Here is a 27,862-nt window from a genome sequence, read left to right as displayed (position 1 = left end):
GAGCAGGAGCCTGGGGAACTGGGCCCAGGCGAGGAGCTGCCGAAGGGACCACGGCCCAGGCCCGGGTCCCGGCGGAATCCTCACCTGCAGCTTGGTGACCTTGTCGGCCAGCTCCGTGCGCACGCGCTCTCCGTCGTTGAACTTCACCTGCAGCTCCTGCAGCTGGGCCTCCACTTTCTTCCGCTTGTGCTCTGAGTCCCCTTTGCCCTGCAGCAGGGCCTTCACCTCGTTGGCCAGCTCTCCTCGCTCATTCTCCAGGGTCTGCTTGGCCTTCTCAAGGTTGGCTTTCACCTGGGAGGGAAGGAAGCAAAGGTGTGAGGGGGCATCACCCACGCCCTGTCACGAGGCTGGTCTTTCTAGTACCATCGGGAGAACCGCCGCCTCTGCCGAAAAAATGATGTTGGGTAAGTTTGGGAGGTGGCCTCTTGCCAGTGCCCCGGACTCAGAGGCTCGCACTTGATCAGTACTCATCACTCAGCCGGTGCATGACATCAGTGCGTGACACCAGCACATGTCCTCGTCTCTGAGGCCTCAGCTTCTCCACCTCTAAACCAACCCCTCCCTCAGGGTTTTCCCCAGAAGACCCCAGCTGGGAGATGTCTAGAGAGGACCCAGACTTCAGAAAAGGGACCCTCAGGCCCTGTGGAACTCCGTCTCAGGTTGCTCCAATTCCTGGAAGCTTTCTCGTCTGGCAGGTTGTTGAACAAAATAATAACTGTATTTGAACAACGTACTGAGCCCCTAAGTGCTTTACGTGTCATTAACTCCAACTGTCACATAAACATATAAGACGGACCTATCATTACCTCCTTTACAGAGGGGGAAACTGAGGCATGGGGGTAACTATCTGCCGAAGTCACACAGCCGCTGAGGGCCGGAGCTGAACTCTGACCCCTGACCCCGGCAGTCTAGCTGGGGAGCTGTTCTGTCATACAGGACTGGCCCGGAGAGGCAGCCAGTCTCCAGGAGGACCCGCCCTGAAAGGTGCCAGACCCCCCAGCTGAAGTCACGGAGCCAGCCCCTGGGGGAAGCCCACGCACCCGCTTTGTCTGCTCCAGCTGCTCGGCCAGCTCCTCCACGGCCTGTGAGTGCTTCTGCCTCATCTCCTGGATCTGGGCCTCGTGGGTCTTGGCCTCGTCCTCGAGGGTCTTCTTCAGGATATTCACTTCCTGCTCACGTTTGGACCTGGAGAGGAATGCCCTCAGAATGGAGGCCAGGGAGCCTGGAGCGGGGCTGCCCCAGGGCCAGCCAGTGACCTGGGCCTCCCGCCCCAGCTGTCCATCCTCTGCAGGCGTAGGCACTGCAGAGGCTTCCGTTCCCTTCAGCCTTAAAGCCCAGCCTGTCCCACCCACACTTCAAGCAGGTTCTTGAATAGGGCTTTGGTAGAGAAGATACTGAGGAACCTACAGCTTCCCCGCTCTCTGTGTATTCACACCCACTCGGTGTGTATTCACACCCACTCCTCTGTGTGTATTCACACCCACTCTGTGTGTATTCACACACGCTCTGTGTGTATTCACAGGCCTAGGACCCACCCCTTCCAGGCCTCGGCCTCCTTTCCCGTGTGTGGCTTGGCCAGTCTGCCCCATGGCATACCTGAGCTCCTGCTGGGCAGCCGTAGAATCCAGGGTGTCCTCCAACTCTGTCTTCAGAGCCTCCAGCTCTTCCCCAAGGTCCCGCTTCTGCTTCTCAGCTTTGTTCCGAGAAGCACGCTCAGACTCCAGGTCCTCCTGCAGTTCAGAGATCTGAGATTCCAGCTCACGGATCTTCTTCAGGGCCATGTTCTTCTGCGTGGCTTCTTCCTCCACTCTGCCAAAGAAACCAACAGCAAGATGAGGCCAGTTCACCTTTAAGGAGCAGAGTTTGCAGATAAGGCTTTAGAGAAAAGCAGCCAAAGCCACTTGTGGCAGTCTGAGTCCTAGCCCTTAGGAGCTTCACTCAGCAAACACAGTATCTGAGGCACACCGTGCCAAAGGTAAGGGCAATGCCACTTTCAGCACGGGAAAACTCAGAGAAATCATTTCATTTGCCAAACTGAATTCCAGTGCTTTCAACATACAGAGAAGTTCAAATATTAAATAAACAAATAAAAAGAAATAAATGGCCATAGTCCATGAACACTGCAACAAAATAAAAATACAAATGTGCCACAGATTTTAGGTGATAATGATGTATCAATGTAGGTTCGTCAACTGTAACAAATATACAGACAGTCTCGGGTTACGTCCAACTTGAACGTACGTCGTTTTGTGGTTACGTCGCCATCTCCCATTTATTTATAAAAAGAAAAAGTTCCATCATTTCGACGTATGTACATATGTGCTTTATGTTTTTTATTATTTATTTACCACAAATAAAGGCCAGGAATTGTTATCTTCCTTTTAAATTTTTTTACTGTTTCACTTCATTACTGCTGTGTATGTGCTCCACGTGAGTGACGTAGGTGCTTATGTAGGTGTGTTCCGACTTACGGTGAAAATCACGTTATCTCCGATGTAACCCGAGGACCTACTGTATACCATTCTGGTGTAGGATGTTGATTGTGGGAGAAGACTTTGTGTGTGTGTGTGTGTGTGTGTGTGTGTGTGTGTGTGTGTTGTGGGGGTGGTGGTGGAGGGTATCAAAATTCTCTATACTGCTGGTTCAATTTTGCTATGCGCCTAAAACTGCTCTAAGAAATAGTCTATTTTTAAAAAAAGCATGCCTATAGCCAATGGTTTGGCGATATTGTGGATGACTTTTTGGGGATTACAAACAAACAAATGACAAGAAATGTTTTGCTGTGAACTGGTTTCCAAGACAACAGCAGAGCAATTGCTCACAGCTCACTGAGGCACCAAGGCCCACAGCAGGCAGCCGCAGGAAGTGCTGGCTCTGACCCCCTGGTGGGCTGACGCTCTGGCTCACCTGGCCAGGGCAGCCTGGACCTCCTCCTCTTTCTTGGCCAGCTGCATCTTGAGCTCGGCGATCTGAGCCTGGAGCTCGGCGATCTGGTCACTGAGGTCCGTGGAGTCTCCCTCCAGCTTCCGGCGGGTCTTCTCCAGCTCCTGACGCTGCTTCTCCTCTCTTCGGAGGCGCTCTGAGAAGGAAGGACGGGGAGAAGCCGACAAAGCCCTTAGTGGCCATAGAACTCGCTATCTTTGTTTTTCATTCTTTTTTTTTTTTAAATATATTTTTAATGATTTCAGAGAGGAAGGGAGAGGGGAGGAGAGATAGAAACATCAATGATGAGAATCATTGATCGGTTGCCTCCTGCATGGCTCACACTGGGGGTCAAGCTGGCTTGTGCCCTGACTAGGAATCGAACCATGACCCCTGGTTCATAGGTCAACACCCTACCACTGAGCCACGCCGGCTGGGATATGCTTAATTCTTACGTAAACACTGCATATTATAAAACACACATGAGGTTAAAGGGTCACAATACACAGACACCCATACCAACTCCTGGATGAAGGAAAGAACATCACCGTGAGCTCTGTGTCTGTCCAACCCCACCCGCTGCCCGGGACACACCGGCTGCCCTGTGTGTCCTCAGAGGGCGCAGTGGTTCCTGGCACAAGCTCAGAGTTCCCTGATTCCCCCATCACCGTGTCCACCCCTCTTAAGGGGAGGAGCAAGAGGTCCACAGACAGCCACGGGTCTGCAGGTCCACCCCGTCCTCCTCACCAGATCCCCAGGGCCCAAGGAGACCAGGACACGATCTGTCACTCTGTCCCAAGACAAGCGAGGACCTCGCGATATCGGCCTAGCATGTTACAGTACACACAGGTGTCCACAGCACTAGACCCTTTAGTTCTCACAAATGTCCTTTCACTGTGTCCCTTGGAGGTAAGTAGCACTAAAGCTCGTGGAGGTTAAGTGATAGGTACAAGATGACAGCCAGGAAGCGGCAGGCTGGGTAGGGGTGGAGGGGGAGGTCTACCTAGAACCTCTTGGGAAGTCTCCAAGGCTGGTGAAACCCATGGTGCACGATGGAAACGCCAGAGCTTTACCCTGAACGCTCTTTACTGAGGGGTAGCTCCCTCCCAACCACACAGCACCGGTGCCTGCTGGCCCAGAGTCCCATCGGACCAGATGCTGGACCCCAGGTCTTGAGGGCAGTGGCTGGCTGGTGCGGACCCTGTGCCTCACCCATGTAGAGTGGGCATGACACCAGCCGGGCGCTCCCGCTCCCGGCAGTGACGCCCAGCCTGGCCGTGAGTGGTGGATGCCTTGGGTTCCCGAGTCAGACAGCTCCTGCCCATCACCCTCTTACCCTCCAGGTCGGTGATCATGGCCTCGTGTTTGTTCTTGAGCTTGGCAAGGCTCTTCGATTTCTCCTCCTCTTCCGTGAGGTTGGTGGTGAACTCGGCTATTCTGTCTTCCAACAGCTTCTTCTCCTGTGGGGTTGGGGATGCAGTTTGTGAAGAGATGCAATGTGAAGGTGTGCAGTGTGTGTGAGGGTGTGCAGTGTGTGTGAGGGTGTACAGTGTGTGTGTGTGTGAGGGTGTGCAGTGTGTGAGGAGGTACAGTGTGAGGAGATGCAATGTGAAGGTATGCAGTGTGTGTGAGGGTGTGCAGTGTGCGTGAGGAGGTGCAGTGTATGTGAGGAGGTGCTATGTGTGTGAGGGTGTGCAGTGTGCGTGAGGAGGTGCAGTGTGTGTGAGGAGGTGCTATGTGTGTGAGGGTGTGCAGTGTGCGTGAGGAGGTGCAGTGTATGTGAGGAGGTGCTATGTGTGTGAGGGTGTGCAGTGTGCGTGAGGAGGTGCAGTGTGTGTGAGGAGGTGCTATGTGTGTGAGGGTGTGTAGTGTGTGTGAGGGTGTGCAGTGTGTGTGAGGAGGTGCAGTGTGTGTGAGGGTGTGCGTGAGGAGGTGCAGTGTACGTGAGGAGGTGCAGTGTGCGTGAGGAGGTGCAGTGTGTGTGAGGAGGTGCAGTGTGTGAGGGTGTGCAGTGTGTGCGAGGAGGTGCAGTGTGTGTGAGGAGGTACAGTGTGTGTGAAGAGGTGCAGTGTATGTGAGGAGGTGCAGTGTGTGTGAGGAGGTGCAGTGTGTGAGGAGGTGCAGTGTGTGTGAGGAGGTGCAGTGTGTGAGGAGGTGCAGTGTGTGTGAGGAGGTGCAGTGTGTGTGAGGAGGTGCAGTGTGTGAGGGTGTGCAGTGTGTGTGAGGGTATGCAGTGTGTGTGAGGAGGTGCAGTGTGTGTGAGGAGGTGCAGTGTGTGTGAGGAGGTGCAGTGTGTGTGAGGAGGTGCAGTGTGTGTGAGGAGGTGCAGTGTGTGAGGGTGTGCAGTGTGTGTGAGGAGGTGCAGTGTGTGAGGAGGTGCAGTGTGTGAGGGTGTGCAGTGTGTGTGAGGAGGTGTAGTGTGTGAGGAGGTGCAGTGTGCGTGAGGAGGTGCAGTGTGTGTGAGGGTGTGCAGTGTGTGTGAGGGTGTGCAGTGTGCGTGAGGAGGTGCAGTGTGCGTGAGGAGGTACAGTGTGCGTGAGGAGGTGCAGTGTGTGTGAGGGTGTGCAGTGTGTGTGAGGGTGTGCAGTGTGTGTGAGGAGGTACAGTGTGTGTGAGGAGGTGCAGTGTGTGAGGGTGTGCAGTGTGTGTGAGGAGGTGCAGTGTGTGTGAGGAGGTACAGTGTGTGTGAGGAGGTGCAGTGTGTGAGGGTGTGCAGTGTGTGTGAGGAGGTGCAGTGTGTGTGAGGAGGTGCAGTGCGTGAGGAGGTGCAGTGTGTGAGGAGGTGCAGTGTGTGTGAGGAGGTGCAGTGTGTGAGGAGGTACAGTGTGTGTGAGGAGTTGCAGTGTGTGTGAGGAGGTGCAGTGTGTGTGAGGAGGTGCAGTGTGTGAGGAGGTGCAGTGTGTGTGAGGAGGTGCAGTGTGTGTGAGGAGGTGCAGTGTGTGAGGAGGTGCAGTGTATGTGAGGAGGTGCAGTGTGTGAGGAGGTGCAGTGTATGTGAGGAGGTGCAGTGTGTGAGGAGGTACAGTGTGTGTGAGGAGGTGCAGTGTGTGTGAGGAGGTGCAGTGTGTGTGAGGAGGTGCAGTGTGTGAGGAGGTGCAGTGTGTGTGAGGAGGTACAGTGTGTGTGAGGAGGTGCAGTGTGTGAGGAGGTGCAGTGTGTGTGAGGAGGTGCAGTGTGTGAGGAGGTGCAGTGTGTGTGAGGAGGTACAGTGTGTGTGAGGAGGTGCAGTGTGTGTGAGGAGGTACAGTATGTGTGAGGAGGTACAGTGTGTGTGAGGAGGTGCAGTGTGTGTGAGGAGGTGCAGTGTGTGTGAGGAGGTACAGTGTGTGTGAGGAGGTGCAGTGTGTGTGAGGAGGTACAGTGTGTGTGAGGAGGTGCAGTGTGTGTGAGGAGGTACAGTGTGTGTGAGGAGGTACAGTGTGTGTGAGGGTATGCAGTGTGTGTGAGGAGGTACAGTGTGTGTGAGGGTATGCAGTGTGTATGAGGGTATGCAGTGTGTGAGGGTGGGTCAGAGCTTAGTGTTGGTTGAGTACAACACTTTAGGTCTCTTCAAAGTATGCCTCGTCCAGAAGTTTAGGACTGAATGGAAGGACAAGGACTTAAACATTCGAATCATTAGGACTCCCTGGATCAAAGGGGTCACTTTGTAAGGTCACCACCTCCCTTTAAAGAGCCAGATAAGCTTCCGTGATCAACAAACGTGGGTACCTAAGCCCTTCTTGGACCTAGATTACCCCTTTGGGCCAGGTAAGGAAATTCAGGGTGAGGGAATTCAGGCACCACCTTCTCCATGCCTCGTGCTTAACCACTGGGCAGGCTATGACCTCCCACCTCCTCATGCCCCAAAGTGCCCTAGGCTGCTCCCCTCATGGTCTCCATGGTGTGGCCTCCCCTGGAGTCCTGATCTCCGTAGGGTCTCCCCACAACAGCACAGCCACAGGCCGTCACTCAGCACGAGCATCTCGCCCCTGCGTCAGAGCTGCGGGCAGGCATCCTGCCACTTTGACTGCCCCAGCCCTCGGGATCGAGGACGGCATTCTGACTGCGCCCCTCCTCCTCCTCTAGCTCGCTCTCCAGCTTCGATCTGCTCATCAGCGGACAGAGACCCAGCCTGGTTCTCACAAGAAACAGTCCCCAGCTGGAGAAGGCTAAGGAGAAGCACTCACACCTCAATGCCAGCCACCAAGGGGCCCAGACCACACCGGAGACTAACGTGCAGTGCCACACCGATGGTTCAGCTCTACCAAGCCTCGGGGCTCAGGAGCTTTACTGAGAAGAAATGTCAAGCCTGTCCCTTGGGAAGCATCCCTTCAAATATGACCCTGGCACCCAGAGGCCAGGGGACACCCAGGAGGGGGCACCAGGAAGAATCTGCTCCTGAGCAGAAGCCACAGTGCTGCCGACAGCAGCGGGGAGGCTCGGCCGTGGCCTGGGCCTGGCCCGCCCTCCACAGCCCACGTCCCGCACGCGAGGCCTCACCTTGGCCAGCTTGCAGTTCTGGTCTTCCAGGATGATTTGGTCCTCCTCCAGCTTCTTCAGCTTGGCCTCGGTGGTCACCTTCTCCAGCTGCAGCTTCTGGCGGGCGCTCTCCTCCTCCTCCAGCTGCTCCTCCAGCTCCTGTCACAAAGCCGAGGGACGTGAGGAGGGTGGGCCGCACAAGCCCCGTGGGGGTGGCTGAGACGTGGCCCGGCCACATGTGGGGTCACACAGTTAAGACTGGGGCGTGCAGACAAGAAGCCTGGTCCAGTCATGAGGCCGCTTGTTCTGAGGTGCTTCCTTTAGCAAGCCCCCCGCCGTGAGGACGGGGCAGAGAGCAGAGCGGATCGCCCTCTGCTCCTCAGAGCAGCCGGCCGGGACTGGGCCGGGAAATAAAATAGACTCTGTGCTCAGCTGGGCGGCAGGTGGAGAGCCGAGACACACGTTTGAGAAACAACTGCCCGAAGAGAAGCCCCTCAAAGACTGTCCCACGTAGACAAAAGGGGAGGATCGGCCACCACGGCACTTCCGTTTCATGTTCTCTCCAGTTCCCGCGTCACTGCTCCTCACGGCACCGTCCCCTCCTCCCCGTGTCTGGTGTCCAGGGGGGCGGAGCTGGGTTACCTGGATGTTTTGCTGCATTTTCTTCTTCTCCGCCTGCAGGTGCTGGCAGCGCTCCTCCTCCTCCTCCACCCTGGCCTCCAGGTCATGGCAAATCTCCTCCAGCTCCTGCTTCTTGGCCGTCAGGCGGGCCCGGAGCTCCTCGGCTTCGGCACACAGCTCCGTTTCCGCCTGCAGCTGCTCTTGCAGCTGCAACTTCTCTGCCATGAGCTGCAAACAACATGTGCAAAATGCAAGTTCCTTCAACCTGCTCAAGCCACTCCAGGACAGACGTTCCCTAGCTAGGCCTTCTGGAAGGAGGACCATGCTGACAAGAGCAGTTTCCATCGTGGAAGTGCTAAGTTCCCAGCCACTAACTATCGTGTCCTCCATCCTTTACTGCTATGACAGGAGCTGCACGCCAAGATCCCTAGGAAACAGGCTCAGAGAGGTTAAGTGCTGGAGCTGGGCCTCAAACCCAACACTCATGAGCTTTCCATCCCATTGGGCAGCCTCCCTACATCACATAACCCTGAATGAAGTCTACAGAGAGATTGGCCGTTTCCTAGTGAAACATCTCCTGGAACATGCCTCGCCTGCAGAGGGCCAGCAGGTGGCAGCACAGTGACCGGCTGCACTGTCTGGGCGGGTCCACAGACACTCACCTGGGACTGCAGGGTCTCCATCTCCGTGAGCCTGTTCTCCGCAGCCAGCTGCTTCTCTCGGACCTTCACCAGCTCCTCCTCCTTGGCCATCATCTCCTCTTCCTGGCGGCTCACCTGCAGCAGCGGCTTGACCTAGGAGAGGAGATGGAGAGAGACATGCTCAGCTGAAGACGACTGTCCGGACAATAGCCATGAGGCTTTCCCCTCACCCGCAGAAATGTGAGGGGTAACCAGGCACACTGTGGGTACACACCGGGGCAATCTTTCTGGAAATCAATTTGGTGGGAGGTGGGTGGGCCGTGGCAGGTGGGCTTTCCATCTTGGAAGCTGCAGTGTGAGCCACTCTAAGCCAGCCTGTCAGCAGGCCGCGGCCATCCACACCGGACAAACACCACCGCTCACATGCCCCTGGACGCCATGGGCAGGACCACCCTGGAGTCACGCTGCCAGGCACGGGGAGGCAAAGGCAAAGCGCCCTCAGGGCAAGAGCCCCGCCGGGAGGCCCGTCCAGGACCCACCTTGGTGAAGAGCCGCCACCACTGCCAGTTCCGCAGCTTGAGGTAGGCGGCGCAGTTCCTCTGCAGGACCTTCATGGCCGTCAGCTGCTGCTGCCGCTTGGCAAAGGCCCTGTGGGCGAGCGGCATGGTCAGCACCTCAGGGCAGGGGACAGACCTCTAACCTGTCAGTCCTGACCTTGCTCCCAGAAGCTTCTCTGGAGGGATGACCCTGCCTGGGCACCTCAGGACAGAAAGGTAGAGAAAGAGGCTGCCTTGGGGTTGAGTCCTATGGGTGACCTTGCAGAGGGTGGCAAGGGCCTGGGTCACAGGCCCACCCTCCTTCACGAGGTGGAAGAACCTTGGGTACCAACTGCAGATCCAAGCCAAGCGTGATCGCTGGTCATTCAGTCGATTACTGACTTCAGCTTCCCACCCTCAAGACAGCCACCAGCGGGGCTTCTGGCTGAGCGAAGGCTCTGGCTCCCAGCGCTTGGAGCTTAGGCTGCGAACTATAGCCCTGGGCTCAGGAGACCAATGTCCTGCAGCAGGTGAGCTCGAAGGGCAGCTCCTCCCCTGGGAACTCAGAGTGCTCTGGGGACAGCCAGGCTCCAGGTGTCATCCCCACACGAGGGACACAGCAAGAAATACCAGTGAGCGGGAGCCTTCCGGGCAGGCAAATCCAAGCACACTCACCACCTGTCAACCTGGTCACTTTAAATATCGGGGGGAAATCCAGGAAGCAGGGGATCAGGGAGAGCCACGCGGGCCTCCCTTAGGCAGACACCTGACTGGCATTAGGGCTCCCAGGCCACAGCTTCCTAAGGTGCCCTCTGCTCCAGGAGGGTTCGAAGGGCCGAGCACAGGGCAGGCCAGGGGAGGCTGGTGTCTCCGGGACTCACTTTCTGGCCAGGTAGCCCCTGCAGCAGGCCTGGAACCCGATGATGACGTCAGTGATCTTCAGGTCCCTCTCCTCCTCCAGGTGGGCCAGGACGCCGGCCCGGAAGAAGACCTTGCTCTGGCCGATGCGGTACAGGTTGCTGTCCAGCTCCAAGGCTTTGATCTAACAGGAGAGAGCAGGCCATGTACTGCGTGCCACCCAGAGCCCTCAATCAGCGAACGCTGAGATCCTGCCTCGGGTGGGGAGTGAGTGTGTGAATGTGTGCGTGTGTGTGTGTGTGTGTAGGGGGAAGGGGTAAGATAGGGTCAGTCCTGGAGCTTCTGCTTCTCTCTTATCCTGGGGCTCAGGGGGATGCTAGGAAGAGGGGCAGGTGGGTTCCAGCATGGGGCAAGGTTGCAAGTCAGACTTGAGGAAAACACAGAGCCTCAGCATTAAAGGGAATGTGAAGTCCTCTCTTCCTCCTCCCCCGCCTGTGCATACTACAGTCATGTTCTCCAAAAGCCCAGCTGCCACCCTGCAACCAAGCACCATCATCGCGGTCACGGAGAGGAGCACACACTCCAGAACAGGCCGGGCCCAGGCTCAATAGGAGGTGATCCTCGGCCTTCCCCTCTACGAGCTCACGTCTCCTAAGCTATAAATGGGGATGCTTTAATGAAAACACAAAAAGAGCCAACGACAGAGCAAATAGTAATACCTTCCTCACAGTAGAGCTGTGGGAATTAGAGAATGCAGAGGGAACCTGGCAGGGGACTTGGTAGAACGGGACCTGGAGCATTGGATGGCCAATAGAGCATGGGCGTCACCTGACCCACAGGGCACACCCCCCGTCAGACAGGCACTGGCCATGTGGGTGCGCACCAGCCAAAGGTCCTTCCAAGCAGAGGGGGAGCTCCACTCACCATGAGCACACACGCCTGCTTCCCATCCATGAAGCCCTTAGGGATGGAATTGGGTGTCAGGATTTCGTATCTAAGGAAGAGAAAAGAAGTCGGGTCAGCTCATCCCTCGTTTCAATGCATGTGGCCTGGAATATCCGTGAGAGAGGGCCACCCCGACAGTGTGGCAGACGTAGAGTTCCTTCCACGTTTCGAGGAAAGAAGACATCTGGAGAACCCCACCCTGCCCCTTTCTTAGGCTGAATGGCTCAGGAGGCCTCGGCGTTTCCCGGAAGTGAATAAAAACTGACTCAAGAGTGAGCATTAGTTTGGGCTTACTGGTTGCTAATTGCCCGGTATCCACGTCTATAACCCCAGAAGGCCACTCATCTCTTCCGGAGATGCTGGGGGCACTGCCAATACACAGGATGGTCCAAGAAATAGAGGGGTGCGTTGTGATAGCAACTGTCACTAAACACAGTCACTAGGCAAATAGGACAGTGTCATTAACACCCCTCTCTGCACACATGACGAGAAGCTGCAGTGTTCTATGACTTCCGTGTCCTAACGTTCCTTTAATGCCCAAGTCTCTGGCTGATCTCAGTAAATTGCCTCCAACTGGGGCAAACAGTGCCAGGCCCTGCAGTTACTAGGCGTGAAAGCCAACAAGATTACTTTCGTAAGAAAAGCAGGGAAATCCTTTTCCATGTAGAAGGTGGAGCAGAGAAGGAGCATGTGAGGAGCTGGCCTGACCTCAGTGCTCGGTGGCCGAGGAAGAGGCTTCCTTGCCTGAGGGCCCTGCTCACCTCTGCCGGAACTCCTGGAAGACCACCCGGTTGGGGAAGCCCTGGCGGCAGATCCGAATGCCCTCGAGAACCCCGTTGCAGCGCAGCTGGTCCAGCACCAGATGGGGATCCAGTTTGCCAGACTAGAGAAAACACATGCGTGTGGTCTTGTTGCTGTGCCTAGGAACTCACGGAGACGGGTGGGGGTCCCCTCCGACTCAACAGGGCCAAAGCCTCAGGAGTCCCAGCAGTCCACGGGCTTTGATGCTAAGTTACATGATGCAAGTCCTGGAGAGGCTACGAGACAGCGCCACCAGGCGGCAATGCGACTCCAAATGCAGCCCACCCCCTGGGGAGCCCCGAGTCAGCCTGCCGATGGGCTTCACACCAAGGGCGCTCTGTGTGCTGTGGGGAGGAACCACTGCTGCTGGGGAGACAGACCAGGGTGGGCCGCCCGCACCTTCTTCTCGTGGTTGGGGATGATGCAGCGGACAAAGTTGGGGTTGGTGTTCCGCAGCGTGGCCATCAGCTTGGCCAGCTGCTCCTTGTAGAGCTGCCCCACGGTGCGGAACATGCCCTTCCGTGTCTTGAAGGCCCCGGGCAGCGCCGTCTCCGACATGCCGGCCACCTGGTCCAGGCCGATGATGCGGTCCACTGCAGAGACCACGCAAAAGCACGTGAGTACCCGGCGGTCCCCGCAGGGCAGGAAAGAGACAGACGTCTGGACAGAAAAAGACGTGAGACTACAGAACAGCAGGAGCCTTTCTGCTTAGTCCACAGTCATCCCCAATGATGAGCACGCTTGACCTCATGAGCAGGAAGCAGGAAAGGGGGAAGGGCTGAAAGCCGCCGAGACTGGTCTCTCCTGGCAGCAGCCATAAGCTCTGTCCACATCACCTAACCTCAGCCCACTGTAGCAGCTATTCCCAGAGACACAATAAAGCTCGCAATGTGTTTGGAACAGTGAGCCTAGCTATCCCTCCCTGGCTCTGGGTGGTGTGAAAACGTGTCTTACGGGACCCTGTAGTCCTACGTTCATAGTTGGGGAAAAAATCAGTATCCTGAATTCCATTGCCCTTTACCTGAGCACGGGCCTAGGAGGCAGGTGGGGGCACTAGAGCTCCGTGCCATCGTCTACAGCACTCATGGCTCGCCATCTGGGATAGCCCAGGCAGCGCTCTCTGAACCCGGGACCTAGAGCTGCGTGGTGGCATCAGAAGTGGAGTCCTCCACAGAACCACAACCAACTGTGCCCGTTCCACTCAAGATTCCTCACACTCTGCGACTTGCTCTGTCTCCGAGCTCAAGGGCCTTTATCATCTGCACCAACCCTCTGAGGAGTTGCCCTTGTCACCGTGACTCATGCGCAGAAGCGATGAAATGAACTGCTTCCTCCACGGCATAAACAAAACAACAAATGAACCCAAAGCAGCCAGCGACCTGAGGTCAGGGTTAAGCCAGAGCCAAGGTTAAACCGGAAGCCTTCCGCTGCAAGATGCAAAGGTTAAGAATTCTGTGACAGTCTGTTCCCTATTCCTTTATGGCCGGATCTCGATTATTTATGTGAAGACAGCAAGGAGGACAGAAACTCAAGACAGAAGCCAGGAGTGAGGATGGACCTGATGAACCAATTAAAATGGGAGGCATTTTTGACCTTCTGCACCCTGGACCACTCAGCTTGTCCCGTGGAAGATCAAATATGCCCACAATAACTGGCTTCCTGTGGGCCTGTGCTGCCCCCTGGAGGCCGGTGCGGGGGCTGGCGGAGTGCTTGGTGAAGGAACACACAGAGGCACATGCACAGGCAGCGTCACACCTACACCTCATGCTGAGACCCCTGCAGCCGTTCAAGCAGTAACACGCCACCTTCAAACGCCAGCCAAGTGGAGCTCTGAGCAGCATATGGGTTTTTAAACAACGTTTTGTCCTTTAAGATCTGTAACGTGAGGTCTCCTGATTTGGCTGGTTCTCTACCAGGGGCCTGCGATGGGGGGAGCCTTCCCACAAGGCCGGGCGGACCAGGGCGGGGCAGTCAGGCAGGAGGGCCAGCGGGCAGGACGACGCAGCAGAAGCACTTGCCACAGCCCTGGATGCACCACACACAAGGGCCGCCACTCCGGGTGGCCAGTCACCTGGTTCTAGGTGGAGAATGGGAAAGCGTTGATAGAAATAGGCTCTCTGAGTGCTCTGCATCTCTGCAACAGAGAGGTTAAAGCAAAACCCAGGCAGAGGGAGGAGAGACCGGCAGGATCATGAGAAAGCACAGCTCCAAACCACCAGCCTACCCAGGAGGCGGCAGCGCAGGGAGGCGCGAACAGGAACCTGCGTGGCCGGGCTTTGGGCCACCTGTGACTGCCCACACGTGGAAAGCGCTGTGGCTTGCCTGCGGACAGCAAAGCCCTGAGAGGGAGTGGCTATGCAGCACGCTCAAGGGCACTCAAGGGCAGCCTCACCCCTTCGGCTCAAAGACACTGTCACGGGAGCTACAGCCCCCCCGCGGCCTGTGTCAGGTGGAGATGCACCCCTTGTTTTGTGGCTCAAAGGTGGGGAGAGCCCAGCTGCAGCCACAGGGAGACGGGGTGGGGGCAAAGGGCATACCATCCTTCCACAGCTCCGAGACGAACTTGTCCGAGGACTGGTGCAGGAGCGTGGCGATGTTGTCGTTCAGGGGGTCCATGTTCTTCATCAGCCACTCGTCGGCTTTGTAATCCACCTGCAAGAGCAGAGTCCTGAGTCACAGGCTGCGCTGGGGACGTGAGCACCACAGCCTCTCAGAGGACACGTGTGGAAAAGTTAAAACACATGAACACCCCTTGAGCCGGTGTTTCTATCCCTAAGAAGGCAATGATGAGTGACCAGGGCAAGGGACTAGCAAGAAAGATGTTTCCTGAGGTGTTAACAGACAGCAAACAATTTAAAACAGTACAACTCCCCAGCAAACCGGACTAAGAAAACTATGCTGCAGCTACACAACAGAATATTCTGGGTGGGGGTTTTTATTATTTCATTTTTAGGTAATATGACAATAAAGAAATATCCTAGAAAGACATATACCAAAATGTTTAATATTACTTTTTAGTAATAGGACATTTTTGCTTTTTGTCTTTTCAGGATGTCCAAGTTTTCTCTAATGAGCATGTATTCTCATCTTTTCTGAAATTTGTTCTTAAAAACACAAGTAACATGTTGTATCTTCATTGCAAAGACCCCAGAACAGTAAGAGCAGAGCAGCAGGCCGCCCTGGCCCCCTCTGTCCAGCCCACACCACGGCCCAGGGGTGACTGCTGTGCCCCGGTTGGTGGTCACGTGCACTACTGTCGACGACATGGTGATGTGGCTTCTTTTCCCTAGGAGCAGAGTTACGTCCCGGGAGATGACAAACCCCAGGCCGGTGTCCTGGCCACCTGGGCACAGCCAGCCTGCTGGTCCTCTTAGCTGCTGCGGCACAGCCCAGGTGCCCAGGGGTGGATGCACACAGCCAGTTTCATCATCATCCAGACCCCCCAATGGGGTTCATGTGCGCCCTGGTTTTGCAGGATAAACAACGCTGCAACAAAAGCCTCCTGTGCGGTCTGCACGCGCATTTCTAACAGAGGCGGAAGCAGAGGTGCGGGCTCAGGGGCATCACCTCAGTGGCTGTAGAAACAGTGTTTCTGCCTTTCTTTAATGGGTAGTTTAGAGTCAGGAGTTGCTTCAGCCGCCTTAGGAACGTGAGGAGCGAAGTCGGAGGGCTGGGCAGTGGGGCCACGCGCCGGAGCAGCAGGCGTGGACTCGTGCGGCTCAGGAGCGGGGCTGTGAAAGCCCAGGGCTCTCCTCACCGGGTCACGTCGGCAATAACAAAGCTTTCCCCACTCAACCACACCGCACCTCCACCGTAATGACTGTTTGGCAAGGTCTGGAGACATCTGTGCTGTAGGGAGGGCGCTACTGACCTCTGGTGGGAAGAAGCGGGGATGCTGCTCAACAGCCTACAAAGCACAAGATAGTCCCCGACAATAACGACTGGTAGTGCGGACGCTGAGAGGCCCTGCCCTAGAGCACTGACCTGTGCCCAGTGCTAAGCTTCACAGGCTCACATATGTGACCCTGTAAGGGGGGGTCACCCCCATTTTCCAGATGAGACAATCAAGGCTCAGGGAGGATGAGGAGCCAAAAGGCGCACAGCAGCAGAGCTCTAACTCAAACTCCAGAGCCCGTGCCTTTAGCACAAATCTCACATCCGCACCGGGAAAACGCGCCTAATAACAGCACAGACAGCATTACACCTCAGTGCCTTACAGGATGGCGGGAGCTTCTGATGAGGTGTAGCATGTGTAATGGGGCTTTGCAAGGTGTGACAGCTGTGTGAGTGTTGACTACAGCCACCAGCACATTATCAGATGCGTCACTGGACGAGAACGCTACGCCCGTCCCTGACCTGGGGCTGCCTGGCTCGTGGTCCTGGAGTCCCTTTCACCCTCCTGAGAAGGCCCAGCCGCACTTCCTGTGCGTGCCCCACTCACCTTGCCGGCATAGTGGATGATGCAGAAATCAGCTTTGTCCTTCAGCTGCTTGGGCTTCTGGAACTTGGGGTGGGTGCCCTGCTCCTGCACCACCTTCTCCACAAAGCTCTTGTCGGTGGCTTTGGGGAACCAGCACTCCTCATCCAGCAGGGCCAGGATGCCAGGGGGGCCTGCCTGGAGGAAGCACAGCATCGCCCAGGTCAGCGTGACCTGGGAGCCCCACCCACCCCTGCCCTCACAAGAGGCCAAAGCCTGGGGTTTCTGGGAGTTTTCAGAACCCCCAGAATCTCACCAGAAGGTGGGCACACTTCTCCCACAGGAGAAAAAAAAAAGGAGCATTACTGAAAGCACTCCATGTAGGGGTTCTAATTTAAAGAGAAACTTCTCAGGTGTAGGTGTAGCCAACACACCTCAATCCAATGATCCATCACAGGGACTCTCCACGCCAGTGCTCTGAAATCACCTGGTGGGCTCCATGGACTGTGCAGACCCCGATCCATGTGCTCAGGGGCTGCCCGCAACTGGCGCCCCAGCCCCTGGAGTCAGTCACTCTGCGACATCACCCCCACGCTCTGTCTGCACAACCATGTGGTGAGACGTGACTTTTAGGAGAAAGTGCGGCAGAGCCCCCGAGCAGCGTGTACCGAGTACACCGTGGAGACTGCTGACAAGACGCAAAGCCAGATGGGCTCTTGTTCACTGGAAAACTCAACGGAATACCACCAACTCATCACAAAAAACTCATCACCAAAGTAAACTGTTCCATGCCAGGATTATGGAGCGTTTCAAACCCCACCTTTGAGTAACACTCTAAAAATGCACGAACTCCTTCCCAGGCCTTTTGACCACTTAACACTTCAGTGTCGGTCTGGGGCACACATTCCAGAGCAGCCCAGGATTCGGGGAGAACCTGGGTGTTCAGGGCATTGAACCCTCATCAAGACATAATCCACAGACAGAAACAGCTCAGCCTCCAGAAGAGCACAGCCCTGAAACCTAACCCACCGCACCAGGTGGAGCACTCCGTGGAAGCTGGCGGCAAAGGGGAAGGGCTTTCTAGCTCCCGCACCCACCGACAGTCAGTGCTGTGGGACAGGAGCCCGGTGCCGGTCAGTCCTGAGAGAGGACAGATCGGGCCTCAGCGTGGGCCAGAAGCAGCACTCGGCACCCTGGGTCCACACAACCCCACACAGCGGAAGCACCTGGACTAGGACTTGCTACATAAAAGCCTGCCTCTTTCCTTAGGACAAAGAAAGGCTTGTTGAGCTCACCCCTCGAGCAGATACTGGGTGGTCTTCTGGGGCTGAAGACAGGAAACCCACGCACCAGTCCCATCCACACCTGGTCGGCAGCTGCCCCAGGCTGCCAGGCACCAGATCTAAGCCCAGAGCTTATGCCTCCAGGTGGCTCGGACAGTAGAGGGACTAGACACCCACAACCAGCATGGGTGGGAGGTGAGAACAGGGTCCCCAGAGGGAACGAGCGAGGCCAGGCCAGGTCTGAGATCCGAGCAGGGATGGCTCTTACTGGCTTCTCGATGAGGTCGATGCAGGGCTGCAGGTCGAGCCCGAAGTCGATGAAGTTCCACTCGATGCCCTCGCGCTGGTACTCCTCCTGCTCCAGGATGAACATGGTGTGGTTGAACAGCTGCTGCAGCTTCTCGTTGGTGTAGTTGATGCAGAGCTGCTCGAAGGAGTTCAGCTGCAAGAAGGGAGAGCAATGTCAGGGGGCCGCCCTCCGTGGGGCCACCCACCATGGGCCACGCCCACCGCCCCTTGGGAAGGAGTGGAACAGGGATTCAGGAAGGACCGGCTGGGACACCTCACTGCTGCCCCTGTGGAGCCTAAGTGATGAGGGGCCTTCCCTTATCACACCAGCAGCAGAGGTTCTTCATTTTCTGAGGCCCGAGGACCGCTCTAGCGGCCTAGTCAAGCCCTTCTCAGAATAATATTTTAAAACGCATACAATAGATGAATTACGAAAGAAAGCAGTTATGTTAAAATATAATTATCAAAATACTGAGACACAGTACTATATGATGCTTCTTTATTAACAAGCACAAGGGCTTGGTAATTCTTAAAGTTTTGAAGTAGAAATGAACATACACAATATTACAACATCTCTGTCACAACCGCAACATAGGAAAACCGACTGCCAGTGCAGCTGTGGTCTGTGCAGTTTGCTCAGTTCACAATGGAAAAAATGTGTCATCTCAAAGAGAGGCTGGTGAAAAATAGAGGTAATGTTCACCCCACCCAAGGGCCTGGTTCCTCTGGAATCTACCATGGGCCCCCGGGTTAAGAACCTCTGATTTACCATAACTATCAGCTTTTTCCTATGAGGGCTCAAAGTATTTATGGGCAGGGGCAATGTCTTGTCCCACAGCTCAATAAATATTTGCTAGAAGAATAAATCCACAGAAAGACCTGCCCATGGAGCCCCCCAGGACGCCAGCTAAAAGCCCCATTCTCTGCAGCATTTCTTTTGTTGTTGTTAATCTACACCCGAGGATATTTTCCCATTGATTTTTAGAGAGAAGGAGGGAGGGGAAGAGCAGAAAGAGAAACATCAAAGTGAGAGAGACACATCGATTGGCTGCCTCCCTCCCATACCCTGACCAGTGCCAGGGATCAGCCTGCAACTGAGATACATGCCCTTGGCCAGAATCGAACCTGGGACCCTTCAGTCCACCGGCCAATGCTCTATCCACTGAGCCACACTGGCTAGGGCTCTCCAGCATTTCCGGTTGGCAAAGGGCATGCCTGTTTCAGTTTAAAATATGCCCAATGCTAGGAAGGAGATGGCCAACTTCGGTTGCTGTGGAACCAGCGGAAAGAGGATTCACAGACAAGGAGAAGGAGCCAGAGGCCAGGAGGCGGCGAGGAGGACATGAGGGCAGCAGGGAGGAGCTCACATCGAAGATCTCGAAGCCGGCAATGTCCAGGATTCCGATGAACGAGGCGCCCTGCCGCTTGGTCTTGTCCAGGGCCTTGTTGATGCGCAGCACCAGCCAGCGGAACATGCGCTCGTAGGTGGCCTTGGCCAAGGCCTCGATGGCAAAGTCAGCCTGGGGGGAGGAACACCAGGGGACAGAGCGTCAGATACGAGGAGCCTTTAAACCTGAACCCTTTGCCCCAGGAATTTCACCTACAGAGCCCTCCCCCAGAGAAATAGCCCTAAAAAGGAGAAAAAGCTTCGTACACACAAGCATGTTCACAACGTTATTCACAACGACGAAGAGTTGAAACAACCTGACTATCCAACAATTCGGACACAGTAATTTGCAAAGACCTTTTTAAAATAAATGGAGACATACTGAAGTACCTACAAGAAATGACAAGCCGTCTGAGATTTCTTCCAAATAATGTGGGGGGTGGGGAGTGGAGGCGCAGATAAGACTAACGGTGAGCCAAGACTGGCCATGAGTTAGTCACCCTTGAAGCTGCCTGTGTGATGGGCACCAGGAGATCATTACACTGTCCTCCCTACTTTACCTGCAAATGTTCGAAAAGTCCCTAATAAAAAGCCAGGGTGACAACTAAGTTTGAAATAAAAAGGCCTTGCAGGAAATAACAAGCTGCCCAATGACTGTCAGTGGGCAGGAACGAGGGCAAATTATTTCCTTCTCTAGACTTTTCTGTATTTCCCCAATCTTAAGTGTTTGTTTGTGTAGCATTTTCATAATGAAAAAACAAAGGTCCTAACTACTAGGGAAATGGAACAGTTGGTAATGATTACGCAGGCCGCCTTTCGAAAACAATGTCCTTGGCTCTCTCTGCACAGAATCACCCGCAGGCTGTCGGCCACCAGCGTGAGGACTGGAGCACGGCACTCTGGGAAAAGGACGAATCAACTTGAACTTCAAAATATTTCTGAGAGATGAGAGTAGCACCTTAAAAACGCCTATCGCCACTACAGAAACTAGAAACCGCCAACAGAGGGGAGAAGCGGTCCTGGCTGGGAAGGACCTCAGCTCCCGGGGAGGCGGGCACAGCCGAGAGGCGCAGCAGAGGGAAGGCCTGCCCATCTCTCACCACAGGCAGCAAGACAGCAGGTGGTGGAGAGACAGCCACTTGGCACGGACCTCAGGGATGGTGGAGGCCGCCGCCACCCTGGCACCAGAAACATCAAGTTCTCGCTTTAGACCAGAGCAGACAGGCCTATGTTCTCGCTGACCAATCAGTCTAAGCATTGGCTTGATGCAGAGGCAAGTGGCCTGGGAAATGTTATGAACTTCACAGAGTCAGCTTCCTCATGTTCTTTTAAAATATATATATATATATATATATATATATATATATATATATATATATATATATATATTTTATTGATTTCAGAAAGGAAGGGAGAGGGAGAGAGGGATAGAAACATCAGTGATGAGAGAGAATCATTGATCGGCTGCCTCCTGCACACTCCCTACTGGGGATGGAGCCTGTAACCTGGGCATGTGCCCTTGACCAGAATTGAACCCGGGACCTTTCAGTCTGCAGGCCGGTGCTCTATCCACTGAGCCAAACCAGCTAGGGCTCATGTTCTTAATGGAGTAAACATGACCTTGTTCTCAGAGCTGATGTGAGGACTGAATGAGGGAACCCATGCGACAGTGCCTAAAATAGGATGGCCCAGAGCAGCCCTCAAACTGGCCCCTGCCAGGACCCTCGCTGAGGTGGCGGCCCAACCCCGCTGCCAGCGGGCATGCATACCTGTTCCTTAGTCTGCGCCTTCTGCACGTAATCCCGTCCCACCTTGATGCGAGGGGTGAGGATTCCTCTGGTGAAATCAGTCACATTGATACCCAAGAGGTGGGACACTTTTTGGGCAGCTGGTATTTTTCAAAGAGAAGGAGGGGAGGAGTAAAGAAGTTTTAATTAAACTCGAGAACACGTCCCTCTGCCCAGCCTCTAGTGAGAAGAAAGCTGTGGTGGTAACTGAGCCAGCACCACCAGGACAGCTGCCTCGGGAACCTTCCCCTTCGACCCGGCAGGCACGGCAGGGAGGAACGCGTCCTAACCTGGGCCCAGCATTGGTTCCTCTGCACACTCTCAGCCTCATCTGCCAAGTGGGCAAGCAGGTCTTACCCACAAACAGGATAGAGAGGAGGCAGCCCACCAGGCTCCGATGAGAGGGGACTGAACAGCACTGGCCCACAGAAATGTCTTTCAATCCCTGCACCCACATGTCAAATGTTTTTCTAAAGCCCCTAAGCAGGGCACATTAAGGCTGATAACTGAAATGGGGTCATGTGTAGTGGCCCACAGGAATAGCTGTGGCCGAGGCAGATGCGGTGACAACAGTGTCCCGGGGCCCTAATGCGTGCACGGTAAAGCGTGCATTAAGCTGCAGCGGCAGCCGAAATCGCTGTCTTACTGAGTCAACTGGTTTGGTCTCAGGGACGAATGAGGGAAACCCTGGCCCACACGGTCACGGCTTTCTACCTCACTCTGATGCTGCCTCCATGAAGAAGGGTTGTGCTCAGGTGTTTCACAAAAGTGCCGAGTGCCAGCCAGCCAGTAACACACAGAAATGAAAAAGAGTGGCGTGGAGAAGTCCTACAAGGCCCTCCTGAGCTGACCCGAGCCCAGGCACCTGCCCCGTACCTCAGTGGGGGGACCTCGGTTACCTGTGTTGTCGGGCATGGATGCCTGGTCGGTGTTACGCTCCTTCTTAAAGGCGATGTTGCCAAGCTGAAGAACTCCCGAGATGACCCGCAGCAAACCTGGGATGCAAGCAGAGGCAGCTCAGAACCGAGCAGGGGGTGGAATAAGCCCTGACTGGGCCGTGGCCTAGTCCAGGTGGCGGGCTCAGCGCCTGGAGGGCTCACTGCCTCCCCGCCAGTTCGGCTGTCTCCAGGGCCTCTCAAGACCTCAGCTTGAGCAACCCTGTACTTAGATACGAGCTGTTACACTTCCCAACACTTCTAAATCCAGACTGACGAAGGATATGCCTATAGCCCAAGGGCCATCCCACTGTCTGTTTCAATAAATAAAGTTTTATTGAAACACAGCCAGGCCCATCCAATTATATATTATCTATGGCTGAGCAAAGGTGGCTCCAACCTTAACTCTAGGGAACGGGTGCACTCTCCCCAACTTTCTAAATAAAGCCTCAAGGCCCACTTCATCTTATCTTGCCACCCAGAGGAATGAGAAGACGCAGGCAGGTTCCACACCGCTATTCATTCTAGGCCTCACCAATGCAAAGATCCCAGCCCCCGCCCCTCCCACACTCTCTGAGACAAGGCAGGACAAGGACTGCAAGGGCGGACGTAGTCCCTGGGCAGTGTTTCCCTCTGTGTAAATGCCTGTGGTTCCATGGGGAACAAATAACCCTGAAACTCAGCCCTGAGGTACCATCTCCCACACACTCAAGGCCTCCTCCAGCTTCTCCAGGGCTCCCCAAAGCCAGAGCCAACAGGAAGCTCTCCCCAGGCCCATCAGCTGCTCTGATGCCACAAGAGCGTGATAACCAGCCTGGGTCCTCCCTCCTCATCCCCAGGAGGGCCAGTCTTACCAATCTGCTCGTCTTCCGGGATGCTCATAATCCTCATGGCCTCCATGGTCTCCTGGAACAAGTCCTTGTCCTGCTGGCCGGGGATGGTGACGTGCCCATTGGACAGGAAGCGGTACTTGTTGTATGGCTCCAACAGGAGGTCGGCTGTGAGGGGTGGAGGCAGGGCGGTCAGTGATGTGCTGAAACCAGGGCTCTGTCAGGGCTGCAACATCAGGTCTGGGAGGCGGGGTAGTGCCCCTAAGCCCCGAGAGACCCCAGGAGCTGCGGAGTAGCCAGGATGCTGACTTTCCTCAGCGTGGGAGACTGACACGCGTGGAGCCCACGAGGCCCATGATTCACAGCTGCTGCACCCACAATCCGCCCTGGCTTTTCTCTGGCATGGTTAGAAACGGAGGCCATGTCATCAGAATGGCCCAGAAAACAGAGCTCATTGGCTTCTCCTCCCCAAACCTCAGCCGGAGTTTTATTTCCCAACTGGAGTGCTGGCCCGACGCGCAGGCGCCCCAGTGCCCGGCAGCCCCCATGTCGGCAGAGGCCATGACTCACTCTTCAGGTGCTCTCCAGCCCCAGACAGGAGATAGTAGAAGATGTGGAAGGTCCGCTCATCCTTGGCTTGGCGGATGGCACGAGATTTCTCCAAAAGATCTTTGCAAACGTTGAGGAGTTGTGCCAGCTGGAAGGAAGGCAGCCCTCCACTGCCCTCTCTTCCCACCAAAGGCCAGTGCACTTCACCAGGTGCAAAGAACGGCCCAAAGTGGCCAAATAAAAGGCGAGCAAACTCTCTTGGCTCTGCCCTTCAAGGGGTGTGGCTTATCCAAAGAGGGGAGCTCACACTCGGGAGCCTTATCTGTTTCAAGAGCCCCCGTCCCACAAGCCCGTGGAGACAGAAGGCTCCCCCAGAGGAGGCTGTCATGCTGGTGTAGGGAGAAATAAATCAGCCTTCACCCCAACTCCTCCCCCGAGCACCACACTGGATGATCTTGGAGAGGCCCATCCCAGGCGAGGCTGAACTGCATCCTGCCCGTGAAGAAAAACCCGGCTTGGAGTTGGGCTTTCAATGAGCTGCTCCTGGTACTCTTTCCGATGCCACAGAGGAGGTGTCCTAACAGGCCCAGGGAGCAGTTTCCTCTCCATTAAGGTCACTTCCCTCCCCGCTAGACCCAGCACTCTTATTACAGTAACCATAAGGATACAAGTCTCAATATTGGCTCCCACGATGTAGCCATTGACATCAAAGTTGATGCGAATGAATTTGCCCTAAGAAAAGACAATGAAGAGGTCAGAGGCCCCATCCTCCAGATGGAGAGTGTGCCGGGGAAGTGTTCCCCACTGCCTGGTTTGGCCCAGGCTCTAACTGGCTACAGTGGGACAATCAGGGACCAGCAGTGACTCCCCACTTCCTAGGCTGAAGAAGCTGCGTATGGAGGTGCACACCGACTGGAAGCACCAAGCCGGAATCTTCCTCACTTCTAAAGTGAGGGCACCCAGTTGGAAGGTGACATGTGCCAAAGCTCTGTGTACTACCCCCCACCCCACGAGCCAGGACACAGCTGGCCGCCACTCACAAATCGCGAGGAGTTGTCGTTCTTCACGGTCTTGGCGTTCCCGAAGGCCTCCAGGATGGGGTTGGCCTGCAGCAGCTGCCGCTCCAGCTCACCCTGGAAAGGACCCAGAGGTGCGGTGAAGGCCAGGCAGAGGGGACGGGGCAGAGCCATGTCTTCAGGCTTGGAAGGGAGGCGCCGGTGGCCCTCCATGCCAGCCTCGGCCTGGTCTCCACGTCACTGAAGAGCAACCTTCCCACCTGAACCCCAGATACCTTGACTGGTTTGAACTTAGTTCCCTGGACTGACCGATCAGCGGGCCTAGAAAGGGGAAGCGGCAGCCCCCCCAGCTCCAGGAGCCTGGTACAAGGACCCAGATCAACCCCGAGGATGCGTGGGAGGGCAGCACGTGAACCGAAAAGAGATACAAGGCACCATTCCTTCTCTGGGACAGTCTCCATCCCCGGTACCCTGGCTTCCCTCTGCCCTCCTTACCTCAATCCCCACCCATCAGGCCACATTTTTCCTATTTCATAGGCCAGACACAATTCATCTCATCCATGTCTTAATACACACTCAATTTCCTTGCTGGTCCCTGCCCTACCACCCCCCAAACCTGCTCCTAGCACATCAGGTGGGTGTCTGAACATGGGATCGACAATGGTTCTGAACTGTTTGTTAACACCAATGAACTCTACTGTGGTCACATGATGCTTTGTGGTTGACAAAAAGTGCCCTTATGCCTTCTTGTCCCTGGGTTCCCATGATATAATGGGGCAAAATAGAGTAGCCCCATTTCACAGAAGAGTAAACTGAGGTTGAGGGAAGAAGAATGATCTGGCTGAGGTTATGCAGCTATCAACTAGCAAAGCAGGTATTGGAATTTGAGTCTACCACCAACAGCCATCAGTCACTGCCATTCTCCCGCCCTTCGGGGCTCTACCTGTCAGGTCAGATCAACTGTGGAAGCAGCCATTGTCCTCCCAGCAGACCAGATAATAGCTGACACTGGCTGAGGAAAATACGGATCTCGTTCACCTTAATGCCTGGGTACCCTCCAGGGGGAAAGAAGATCGTGCAGGGGCCGGGCGGGGTTCTGGATTTATTAGCAAGGCTGGAGCCAAGCCAGGATGTTACGGGAATAAAGGCCGCCGGTGAGTGATGAGAAGGAAGACTGGTAGGAGCAGCAGCTCCCCGGAGTCATGAACTAGCGTTCCAGGAACACCTGCCGCAGACGGAGCGCTGAGGAGGCAGGAAGCCCACCGGAGATTGGAAGGGGCCCAGGCCTGAGGGAGTCTTCTATTCTCACACCATACAGCTAAGTGTAGGAGGGTCAGGGCAGCCAGGTCAAAGGGCAGGGGTCAAACACCCACAGCAGGCTCTCCATGTGTGCCTGGCGCCAATGGGCACAGCACACTGGAGTGCAGGCTTGGGAAGGCCTGGAGAGTCAGCAAGGCAGCCCACGGGCAGGAACTGGCTGAGTGCTGCTCCCCCACCCACTAAAACACTCCTCTCAAAACACAGGCCAGGCGGCCAGGCTGGCCGAGCCACTCCCATTCCCGCAGACAGATGGGAGCAGGGCCCCGACGGGCCTGCCGCTGCCTCAGCGTGGAGGTAAGCCGAAGGCCTCTGTCTCGGGCCCGTAGGCTATTGCCACGGAACACAGGACAGCCAGACCAAACTCAGGAGCAAGCATCAGGGATTCCAGAGGCCAGTTCTCTGCTGACAATGGGGATGACTAACCTAGGGGGTTTTCCCTCTTGATACCTAATTGGGCACAGAGGAGACTTATTTTTTCAATGAAATTTGTGGGGTATGAAGTTAGGAGGTACTGGAGGCAGTGTATGCTCATAGTTTGGAGTTACCCATCTGGCTTCTGAAGGGCTTCACTGGGTGCGGGTTCTGGCAGTGGGCTACAACTATTACATAAAATACAGGGGAGGGGGCGAGGGAGGTGGGCAAAGGTCAGACTATGGAAGTCCACCTTGGAAGTCTTTTTCTCAAGCTCTACCTTGCCAACCTGCGCCCGGCCAAAGCCCAGCCTTCCCACTAGGTGAGGCCTGGGACGTCCCGGTGGGTGGTCTTGGGATGAGCAACTGAGTCCCTCACTGCAAGGGGGAGAGAGCTCAGCCAGAGCATGCCACGACAGGCCTCGAGTGGTAAACCAAGTTCAAGAGCGTCTTGGGGCCCAGCTGTGTGGAAAATCGCCACACAGCTTCAGGCAAGGAAATCAACTCAACTGGTCAATGGCCTTTACAATCCAGGGCCTGAGCAGCGATCAGAAACCAGAGGCAACCTATTCAATCACTGCGGTTGGACGTGGAGTCAGGAACACGTGCCCATTACACACCGAAGCCTGGGGAAGAGGATGGGACAAGTTTGCCTCCACTTATCACACCCTCCTCCACATGCCATGTTACCTCGGTGCCGGGGGCTGCCTTCCCCTCCGCAGCTGGAGTCTCGGAAGTCATGCAGATGGGTCTACATTCCTGCTCGCTACCAGGGACTCCAAGGTCACCCTCTACAGAGCCAGGCGCATACTAGGCATTCAATGCATAGTTGGGAAATGGATTTTACAGCAAATTCAGAGATGGAAAACCACAGCTAGAGAACTCCTAACCTCACAGCCCTGTTTTAAAAATAGGCCTCCTATAAAGAATGGAAAATGGGGGGTGGAGAGAGGGAGCAAAAGAAACTTTATTAGTTTCTAAATATAACTCCTGACGCCCCATGGAAAAAGATTCAGAATGCCTTGAGAAGTTTGGCACATGAAAAGTTACTTTTGGTCCCATTCCAGAAAACTGTACTCGTTAGGACATTATGCAGGACACACCCAGGTCTGCATGCAAAGGGACACACACCCCTACTTACTTATATGCGCTGCACACAGCACCCCTGTAAGGGGGAGCCACCCAGACGGCGCAGTACCCCCACAGCCTGAGGGGATACCACGGACACTCAGATTTGACAGGGAAGAGTGTGTGCTTGTGAGGAAGAGAGAGAGCACCACACAGGCATGCTGAGACCGATCCCCCAGCTCTGGGCAGGTCCAATGTGGGCCTTCGAGGCACTGCTTCTGACCACACAGAGGCGGCAGGTGAAGGGGCCCACCATCTGCATCTAGTCTGGACACTGAGCGTGTGGGGCTCCTGGACCGCAGATTCCCGCCCCACTGTGCCTCGGTCAGGGTTCTGCACGGGCGTTACGCTACCAGGCACGTGGGAAGTTGGGGTCAGGACTGGAGCAGCTAGGTGATGAGGCCCATAACCATTCTGGCGGAGCTGTCATTTCAGAGTGCACAAGAGGTCACTGTGTGTCACACCCAGCCCCCCCTCCCCAGACAGTCAGTGAGCCGAGCCTATGAGAATCATTCTAGCCAAAGAAAGTGACCATGTGTGGAGTGAAAAGCTGCTTAGGAAAAAATACATAATTCAAGGGCACACGATGATGAGAACACGCATTCCTGGTGCAGAACGTGCAGTAAACGTGCAGCTCACCTAGCGAGGACACTGCTGAGTTCGACCATAATCCACCAAGAGGGAGAGGGGGGAAAAAGGGAGGTGAGAAGACTTTCCGATCGCCCCTTCT

The 27,862-nt window shown here is 55.4% G+C and overlaps 1 protein-coding gene across 2 annotated transcripts in view; it reads right to left on the bottom strand.

The window, feature by feature from the left end:
* Positions 1 to 27,862, bottom strand: part of MYH9 (myosin heavy chain 9) — an 89,166-nt gene that overhangs the window by 9,991 nt on the left and 51,313 nt on the right. For both annotated transcript variants that reach the window (XM_079774753.1, XM_079774754.1), the window contains exons 6-28: positions 24,299 to 24,391; positions 23,927 to 23,990; positions 23,280 to 23,378; positions 22,734 to 22,877; positions 21,844 to 21,939; positions 20,927 to 21,045; positions 19,138 to 19,290; positions 17,751 to 17,924; positions 16,224 to 16,397; positions 14,320 to 14,434; positions 12,182 to 12,375; positions 11,743 to 11,864; positions 10,961 to 11,030; positions 10,060 to 10,220; positions 9,182 to 9,290; positions 8,664 to 8,795; positions 8,023 to 8,229; positions 7,402 to 7,539; positions 4,259 to 4,382; positions 2,908 to 3,079; positions 1,597 to 1,809; positions 1,041 to 1,185; positions 85 to 291 (exon numbers count right to left, since the gene is read on the bottom strand). In XM_079774753.1, coding sequence (XP_079630879.1) covers positions 85 to 291; positions 1,041 to 1,185; positions 1,597 to 1,809; positions 2,908 to 3,079; positions 4,259 to 4,382; positions 7,402 to 7,539; positions 8,023 to 8,229; positions 8,664 to 8,795; positions 9,182 to 9,290; positions 10,060 to 10,220; positions 10,961 to 11,030; positions 11,743 to 11,864; positions 12,182 to 12,375; positions 14,320 to 14,434; positions 16,224 to 16,397; positions 17,751 to 17,924; positions 19,138 to 19,290; positions 20,927 to 21,045; positions 21,844 to 21,939; positions 22,734 to 22,877; positions 23,280 to 23,378; positions 23,927 to 23,990; positions 24,299 to 24,391 — 3,225 coding nt within the window. The remainder of the gene's footprint in view (positions 1 to 84; positions 292 to 1,040; positions 1,186 to 1,596; positions 1,810 to 2,907; positions 3,080 to 4,258; positions 4,383 to 7,401; positions 7,540 to 8,022; positions 8,230 to 8,663; positions 8,796 to 9,181; positions 9,291 to 10,059; positions 10,221 to 10,960; positions 11,031 to 11,742; positions 11,865 to 12,181; positions 12,376 to 14,319; positions 14,435 to 16,223; positions 16,398 to 17,750; positions 17,925 to 19,137; positions 19,291 to 20,926; positions 21,046 to 21,843; positions 21,940 to 22,733; positions 22,878 to 23,279; positions 23,379 to 23,926; positions 23,991 to 24,298; positions 24,392 to 27,862) is intronic.

This window comes from Cnephaeus nilssonii (assembly GCF_951640355.1).
Source record: "Cnephaeus nilssonii genome assembly, chromosome: 6".
Lineage (NCBI taxonomy): Eukaryota > Metazoa > Chordata > Mammalia > Chiroptera > Vespertilionidae > Cnephaeus > Cnephaeus nilssonii.
This window is presented reverse-complemented; position numbering and strand designations above follow the sequence as displayed.